This window comes from Eucalyptus grandis, chromosome 3 (genome assembly GCF_016545825.1).
Source record: "Eucalyptus grandis isolate ANBG69807.140 chromosome 3, ASM1654582v1, whole genome shotgun sequence".
NCBI lineage: Eukaryota > Viridiplantae > Streptophyta > Magnoliopsida > Myrtales > Myrtaceae > Eucalyptus > Eucalyptus grandis.
The window spans coordinates 35,194,487-35,204,258 of NC_052614.1; the positions used below are offsets into that span (position 1 = coordinate 35,194,487).

Sequence of the window (9,772 nt, forward strand, 5' to 3'; positions counted from 1 at the left end):
CTAGTGTAGTACGTAGTAGTTGTTGTCTTTCTCAAGGAAAATCTCTATGTATATGCCCTTGTTGTCCACAACCATAACATCTCTTCGATACCATACGAGGCGTATTACCATGATATCTACCACACTTACGACAAGTACTATTTAGGTATTACAACTGTCTTGCCATTCGACGACTCTCTATTCCTCCATAATTCCCAGAATTATGCCTTTTATTGTGGGGAAAGGGTGGTTTCCTAGTAGGGTTGAATCTCTTATCACATCGCACACTACCCTCAATAGCTTGGTAACTTGACCCCACCTGAATCATATTTCCAATTCCTCCCCTCATTGACTCCTACTCTATAAGTTGAGCTCGCTCATAAAGTTTATTATGATTTAATGTCAATTCCTTTCAATGTCCTTTACATTGAAAGGCACTAATTGTTTTCCAATGTCAACCCTCAAATCATTTAGGAACCTTTAAGCCTTATCTTCCCAATTCTCAATCAGCCTAGGGGCAAACCTCGAGAGTTCTGCAGATTTAGCCTCGTATTGATCCAACGACATATTATTTTGATTTAATTGCATAAACTCTACCATCTTCCTATCCCAAACACAATCAGAAAGATATTTTCCATAAAATGCTCTAAGAAAACCTTCCCAAGTGACCTCAACATCATTTGAAAATACTGTATCTTTCTTTGCTTGCCACCAATGTTTGATGTTTCCTTCTAGTTGATACTCAGCCAAGATGATCTTTTCAGCATCGATGCAGGTCAATAGATGGAATATCTTCTTCATCTTCTTTATCCACCCTTTAGCCTCCTCTAGGTTTCCTTTCCCAATAAATGTAGATGGATTCGGTTTCAAGAACTGTTCAACCAATCCCTACACAAGGCGTTCACTGCTAGCATGCTGTTAGGCTTGCCTCACCAACAAAGCTCCTATATTTGCAAGCATTTGAAGAATCCCCTCCATTCGAGGATCTTCACCAAAAGTCGATCCACCTGACCTCCTCATTCTGTCCTACCAAGCTTCTACACATTAATAATCAATGTGCTGTCGGCTAGCTAATAAGTAACATTTGTCACTACCATCATAAAAGTAACATATGTTTCTAGGGTTTTCGATACCCTAAATCCTAAATCACTCACGATCCCCCTAATTTGCCTTTGCCACTAATACAACTTATCACTCCAAATTGAAACAAAGCTCTGATACCACTAAATATGGGGCTATCACATCCCTGTTCAATCTTGTATAATTCTATCACCCAATTATCAAAGTTATCCAAAGAAGCGGAAGCACCATAGTACTAAGAGCGATATACAAATATTATAGATAAGATATAAATAGGGTGAATTAACAACAGGAATCATACTCTTTATTATCTTTGGATAACCATCACTAACAATGGGGAAAGGGGTTATAACAAAATTGGAGGGATTAACAAGGGTCAATACATCAAAATGGGTTCATCAGCCTAAGTCCTACACTACGTAGCCTCGGCCATTAACGAACCTCCACATCTCTTGCTCATCGACATGCCACGTTTCGTACACTCCCCGATTCTCGTAACAAGTATGATTCTCACAATTCTAGCTTCTTCCCTCCTAATGTCCCTTTTTGCTGCCATTCCCACTGACACCAGGGTTTGTCGGATATGGAATAGGCCATACTATTCCATCATTCACCTTGGCAAATATCGCGACAAAACGACACGTGATCATATCTTGGTGTCAACAATGACCAGAGCTCCATAGAGTGAAAGGGGATACCAGGCAGATCAGCATGACTATTGCCTTGAAAGATAACAATAGGAGTAAGTAACTGCCTAGCAAGAGATACAATAGACTCATAAACCATTCGATCTAGTTAGCACTTAATTCCTAAGTCACTGACTAACAACAAGCACGCAAATACACACAATTTTACACACCCAATTCAATTATGATCATGCACAATTTCACATAGAAAAGTAGCAGATATTTACCATATACCAAGCAATATCAAAACAAGGACCATATCACATGCATTTCACTTCTCGTAATATATATGTATATGCACATCTTCACTAGTAATCACAATTTCGTTTCAACTGTTTCCAATCCATTGTAGGCGGCATGAACAGTGACTTCCAACCATGTTGGGCATCCACAACACCAAGTCATAGGCATCCCAATCTCCGGGGTATTCCACCACCAAAGCATTTATCACCAAGACATTCTCCTCCGACATCCTTTCGGGCCATCGTCAGGCATAACACTCCTAGGGTTTGTCCCCTTTTGGCTTCCCTACTCAAACCTGGGGCATCCTAGTTCATGGGCCAAGGCATTCTCCTCTAACATGCCACTCAAGGCCATCATCGAGCATCCAAGGACTGCAAGCCTTGGTTATCTCATTCATCATCACACACAGCATGCACATAATATGGAATTGCATTCCACAAATTTCATGCATAGGCTATAACATGCAACTATGGCAACACTTAACACCTCATGCACACTGAATAGCCAAAAATTACAATTTTTGCCACTACAATTAAAAATGCAAAAACATCAACCAATAACTTCACATCACAGTGGATCATATCTAGTTGGAAAGCTCAAAGTGTGCTGATTGACTCTCTAGGAGACATCATTCAAAATTCCCTCGTTTTCCTCTCATAAAAGCCTTACTTTCAAAATTAGTTAGAAAAGGGCAGTTTTGTCCGATCTTGGAAATCACCTCAATTAAAATAGTAAATGAACTTTAAAAATTCTAATTTTTGATATGTTGTAGAAACGATCTTGACAAAGATTTTTCATGAGAAAACCAAGTCAAAATCGACATGCAAGCTTGTCTTTCTTTTGCTTGAACTTGAGGTAAAACATAATAGCAAAACAGAATAGGTAGATCTTTGGAAAGAGATCTCCAAAGAAGTCAAATCACCTTTAAAAATTCTCAAATTTTGATATGTCGTAGATAAAAGAATTTCAAAATTGTGTAGAAATGTCATCAACATTTTGTGTAGAGGAATCCATAGAAAATCAAGAAATGGTGAAAATCACTATCTCGGCAATACTGGACAGTAGGAACCCAAAAATAAATTCAACCATTTAACCATATGAATTAACTCCAAAAAGTATAAAATTTAACTATGTTAAACGTTAGGATATTTGAAACAACCTTGAAGAATGAAACTTCTTGAAATCTAGTCTAGAAAAGTTGCAGTGAAAAGAGCAAAATATGAGGGTACCACATGCACGCGAATTTCTAGGCTTAACCTAAGTACACGAATTCCATCTCGTCACCTCATCAACATCTACTCACCAAAACACCACACAACAAGCCAAGACAGCCATGCAAGACTTCATTTCAGCTTTATCTCACAACCATAAGCCACTAATAGCACATGCAAAGCACAAACTTAGCATAAGACATACCATCTAGACCATCTAAGGCTAGTTCATTGACATGCAAGCACAAAACCTACTAGAAATTAACATGCACTCTATCCTCCATTCGCAACTCACAACCATAACCTTCCTTTCCACATCTTCACCATCACAACACAGGCAAGAACGCCACAATAAGCAGATTCACCAAAATAGGCCAAAAGACAAGCCTACTCTACAAAAATGAACCCCAAAGAGATCAAAAGGAGTAGGAGTCTAGCACTTATCCTTGCCTCAAGATCTCAATGCTTTGAACTTCTTCTCCTTGGCTAACCATGAGCTCAAGAGCTACCAGCTTGCTAGTTTTCCCTTTGATGAAAGAAAGAACGAAGAGAAGGAAGGAGGAGGCGCGCAAATGAAAATGAGAGGAAGGAGAGAGAGAGAGAGAGAGAGAGAGAGAGAGATGGGGTGAAAGATGAGCAAAAGACAAGAAAGGAGGAAGTGATGGAGGGGATAGGTTCCACTGAACCTAGGGAGGAGAAAAGGCAAGGTTGAGCTTGGGGAATACTCCAAGAATACTCTCTTTGCATGGAGAATCATTGGAGGAAGACGGGCAACTATAAGGGTTAACCAAAGATACGCTTATAAGCCTATTAAATTCTTTTTAGTTAAATAAAAGAAGCTTTCCATGGTCTTGCTCCCCCAAGATTAGAAAAACAAAGTTGTCCATAATGCCCTCATCATTATTAAGATGGCCAACCCTATTAAGATGTTTAATAAAATTTGCTTAAGTATTTACATTAAACATTAGGCACATCGGGACATCGGTTCATAGCATATTCAATTACCCCGAACCCTACACTATTTCTCATATTAATTCACCCTTCTTATTAAGCTAGACACCAAAGTTTAAAGTGAAACCTATTAAAGCTCATTCCAACTAATTAATTAGCAAGATGAAATTCGGGGTGTCACATGCATTGTCCATCGCCATCTATTTTATAAGATTCTAAAATTTGAGCTTTTTGTTCATCTATTAGATAATTATCCCACCAAAATTTTAATTGTCCTATAAATCCAACTACTAAAAGATTAGCAATAGCATGATCAGAATCATCTTGTTGAGTTTTGTAGGTATTAGCTAACATTACCATTTCATTTAATATGTTCGTAATTGGATTTAGCTACACTATCTTGTTCCATTCATATATTGCATTTGAAGAGTATATATTATGTATTTTCTATGATGATTCTTCTAAAGCAATGCCCGGAAAGATTGCCCCGCCCCTACTATGATATAGTTTTTGGGGTTGTCATTAATAATCTTTTCAAGGACATTAATATTGGATTGATTTGGACTGTATTTTACAATTAATCCTTGAAACTTAAGAGTATATATTATTAGAGGAGGTTCTAATTTTGATTTTCCTAAAAGTTTTCTTCTTCGTTCTATAGCTTTGGCAAATTCTGGAGTAAGATTTTTTCGAAACTCAAATATTTTGAATATGGGCTTTTTAAAAGGTTCTACCTATTGTATAATTAATTGGATATGATCTTGGATTGTTGATTCTATCCTATTTAATTATTTTCTTATTGTTGCCAAGTGTTGATTTATATAATTGTTCTACTCAATTACCTTAATAGTGTATAGTGAATTTGTTTAAGTAGGTATCTTAAAAGGAGTAAATATTACTTCACTATCCTTGTGTTGGATTTTTATCCTTCTAAGTGGGGGGTGGTTAAATTCTATGGTTTGACCATTATCAAGTTTCTACTTATAATTATGCTGTAAAACTATGATTTCTTTTGGTTCTAAAAATTATTCTTCTACAATCAAAGGAAAATATATGGACTTCATGTTTGTAAATGTAGTTGTAATATTTTTGTTTGATATGTTTACTTTGGCTAACAAAATTTTTGAAAAACCATTCTTTGATTTCTTTATTTGTGACATCTTGAAATTCGACCCAGTCTCGAATATATGGAATGGTTGTTTTGTTGACGCACCTATGGTCATTTTACTCTTAGCGAGCCCCTCATGAGTTAACTAACCTATTAGGTAAAGCCGTTAAGGGATATAAACGGTACAGACTCAAGAATTCAATCGAAAATCGACTACTCGACCATAATAATCGGCAATGGTCAATATGACACCGTTATAATTGAATTGCAATCGGATATATGTCGGTTTGACAGAAACACATAATTGAATTGCAGGTGATTTCGCATGATTGCGAAATTCGCATTGAATGGCACTAACCCGATTTTCTATTTAAATTATACTCGGGACACTTAATTGAAACCTCGCAATTTTTATGACAATCGAGAGTCGTCTACAAGTCGAAAATACATAAACGTTAATCGAAAATTATTGACCACGGGTCAATCGCACTAAAATCCCTAAAAGCTACCCAATATGTTAGGTTGTACTAAAATCACGTTCAATCGATTTTAACCACGAAATTGAATTCGGCTTTAGGAATTAGACATTTGAGCTTGTCACAATTCATTTTTAGGACGTCATCTCATCTTTCAGAGAATTTTCATTGAGCCCGGGATTTTGTGAAAAAATCAATTTCGAACAAAAGAAAATAAAGGAAATTCAGATGGGCTGCTTTAATAGGATATTTGGCTACCCAAGAGGCTTTATTTGGTGAGGAAATGAAGGAAAATGGCCATTGGAGGGATGCTTGAGTAAATGACATAAAGACTTTAGGGGCATATGTCATGAGTGTTAGATATTTTGCAAGGCTTCTTATAGGCTGCAACTTTGACTTCCAGTTCCCTTCTCTCTCTCTTTCAATCGTTCTTTCCCCACCCCCCCATCTTTCTGCCGCCAACTTCCTTTTTCCTCTCCACCTTCAGCAACATCTTCTTCTTTAGTGTTCAACCACCACGAGCTCCCACCGTAACTCCATTTCTTTTTCACGTCACCCCCATCACTAGCACATCCACCAAGCCGCCACCTTGCACCAGCCCATGTTCCTTTTTCCCCTCATCTCCCCCATCCCATTCCCTTCCCTCTCTGGTTCTGCTTCTTCCTCCACCTTGTTGCCACTAACTCCATTTCTCCACAGCCACCATTCCCCTCACGTCCACCAACTCGCGCATCCACCATTTCATCTCCATCTCCACCCACACGCCCCCCATCCTGTCTCCTCACATCAACAGCTAGCGACCCAACACCACCACTCCAAGCACCGTCCACTTCACCAACACACTCACCACTAGCACACCACCCACCAACAAACCCCATAACCTCATGTCCAGCCCACTCCACAGCCACATCCATCTCACACCAACATCCAACGTCCAACCACAGCACCTGACCATCGCCCAGTCCACCATCCAGCCGTCCACAGCCCACAGAACCACCAACGACCCCCACCAGCCCGCTCATCCAATAGCTCAGCTCCCTCGAACAAAATCGAGTCTAGCTTTGGCCATGAGCTTCACTTGGCCGTTTCCTTCGCCATTTGAGCTCCATTGGAGACATGGTTGTCTCGGGTTCTCACCACCGTCACTGTGAGCCCACCGCTATCAAATTCCGATGAGTTAACTCCCTAATCCTTGATTAGGCTATTAATTATACTTATGGGTGTTTATATTAGTGCTAATCATGGTTAGAATAAAGCTAAGAATGATTAGTGTTAATTAAGTTAGTTTAACTTAATCTAGTGGATTTCTCTGTAAATCGGTTTACTAGACCCTTACTATTTGTGATTTTCGTGGGTCAAAATGTGCTATGATTTTGAGATTACTTCCCTCATGAAAAATGTTTTAAATATCTTCAAATATGACATATATTTTATTCAAGATTTTATGGATTTAAGAGGATAATATTTCAGCTTTGTTACAGGCAAAGGATAATCTCGGTTTATGTTGGGACCAGTGACCTTTTGGTGTTTAAAGGATTTTTATCATCTCTTAGGGTTCGATTTTCGAAAGAGTTCATTCACAAAAAAATTTCATCACATATTGCAGTTTAATATAGTCAAATTTCAGATCAAACGAATATGTTTTGGACCTCAAACCAAACTGATTTTTGGAAAATGTAATTTCTAGACACGGACACAGTTTATGCAACAGTTTGAGCGATTTACTGCTCTTATTCTAGGAAGATTTGGTCAAGGTGTCTTTCATGAAAAGTGTTTGTCTAAGTGTCATTTATAATATATTCAAATTTGAGAATTTTCTGAACTCGTTTGGTTATATTTCTAGAATTAATCATAGAGACACGCAAGTAGACCCGGTTTCTGCCGGTTGGGACTGGTTGTGGTTTTGTAGTTGCACTTAGTATCTTGCTTGCTGGGAAGTGTATATATTGTGATTCAGTTGATGTTTGCCATGTTGAGGACTTACGTGTGACATGATGAGATTGATTGTTCTACGTTGGTTGTCTATTATTATTGCAAAAAGTGGCCTTTGGGCATTTAAATAGAAAGAAAATTTAGGTGTCGGGTTTGGACACCAAAACTTATTTGCTCAACAAAGTAATGAGGTTTTAAACTAGGTGTATGCAAAATTTGACGGATTAATTTTGAGTACGTGAGCACCTACGAATTTCTTTCCAAAAGTTTTAAAGAAAAAATGGGGATTACCCAAGTTTAGTTCCAAAAAGGGGTGGTTGAAAAAGAAAATAGAAAATAAACGAGGTGTTGGGTTTGAACGCCAAATTTTATATGCTCAATAAAATAATGAGGTTTTATAGTAGAAGCGTGCAAAGTCTGACGAGTTGATTTCAAATGTGGGACCCCGTACGAATTTATTTCGGAAGGCTTTGAAAAAAAAAAAAAAAAAACAGAGTTGCAAGGTTATTGTTTAAAAATGAATTTTGGTATTTTGGGCTAATTGACGAAAGATAAGAAATTGGTTGATTGATGATGTGCTTGCATGGTCACTAAGTGGAACCCGTCCTGATACGTATGAATATGCGAGACGATGCTCCTGTGTGGAATGCCGTCTAGGTGGAGGATGCTAGACGTTGCCGTTCGCAGATGGATTTTGGAACGACGCTCTTGTGTGAAATGCTGTCTAGGTGAAGGTTCTAGATGATGCCGTGCTCAATAGGGTGGGACGATGCCCTGTTACGCCGGAGGACTGCTGACTTTTGAGTTGGCCATGGCCGATGGGTTGTAATAACTGGAACACGCCTGAATGGTTGTGATAGTTGCGCCTGATTATGGAACAAAATTGTGTGGCACGGTATGGGATGTGTCATAATAATTTGGCCTTATAATTCGAACCAATGTGAATGAATTAATGTGTTCCGATTATTAAATTGTGTTTGCTGCATTGATAATGGCATATGTGATGAGCTAACTTGCAGGGAAGTGCCAAGGCGAGGTAAGTTTTTGTATGGTGCATGTTTACAATCGCCTTCAAGGCGAATTTGCGTCTTAATCGGGGTTTATGGTTTTGACTCACCGAGATTTTATATCATCTCATTGTGGTTAATCTTTTTCAAGGTCGTAACATGGAGATTTACTGAGTGCGGATGTGGTGAGTGCAAGATACAACACCTTTTTGGCTGGCCCTGTCGCTAGTGAAGTTTAGGTTAATCAGTGGGTAAAGAAATCATTGTTTTGGGGAAATTGTTCCTTGTTGTTACTATCCCTATTTCTGATGATTCACTGGGTTTTGTGTTTAATTTGTTTCTGCATGTACTTAATTGAAAGATAAAAAAAGAATGGTCGTCAATACGTCCTGGGAGGTCGCATTTGTAATCGACCACCGAGGGATGTGCGTGTGCCCGGGGTTCGGGCGTGACATTATTATTATCATAATTAAATTCTTTATTGCGGGCTGACTTATTTGATTCAAACTATTTTTCTAAAACATTTAGTTTTGCATCTACCATTTGTGAATATATGGGAGAGTGATGAGAAGAATCAATACTTTCTATGACTGGTTTTGGCTAATCTTGTTGTTATTATTAGGAGGGTTAAGTGTTGTGTCTAGAGTAGTAGAATTCCTATGAGTACTAAGTGGAATAGTGATTATAGGAGGGAGATTAGGATGAAGATCTACTGATCTTCAAGGAAACTAAATGGTTACCTTTCCCTCTAGGTGTTGTATAATGTTGGTTGGTCGTAGTAGTATTTTGAACAACTTGTTAGGGAATTTGGCTCTCTAATTCCCACTATTCTAGTAGAGTCACTTGACTCCAACTAATAGATTTAGGAGATAATGTATTTGCTCTATAGAAATATCAATTTGGAGGAGAAGTGTTTCACCTTTCAGACTACATTCGAAGACATTCTCTCCAAAGGTAGAGGCCATAGCTTTGTAATGAATCCTATAAACAAGAGCTAAAGGGATAGATCCATCAGCCACCTTGTAATTATTAGGGGTGAGCAGCGGTCTAGGATCGACCCTAGATCGACCGGACCGGCCCAACCCCGCCGGTCCGGTCC

At 38.5% G+C, this 9,772-nt stretch overlaps 1 protein-coding gene across 1 annotated transcript; it reads right to left on the bottom strand.

Moving 5' to 3' along the window:
- Positions 1-6,351: 6,351 nt before the first annotated feature.
- LOC120291829 (eggshell protein-like) lies at positions 6,352-6,756 on the bottom strand. Its single transcript, XM_039309577.1, has one exon. The coding sequence runs from the start codon at positions 6,754-6,756 to the stop codon at positions 6,352-6,354; it is 405 nt and encodes a 134-aa protein (XP_039165511.1).
- Between the last annotated feature and the right edge of the window lie 3,016 nt (positions 6,757-9,772).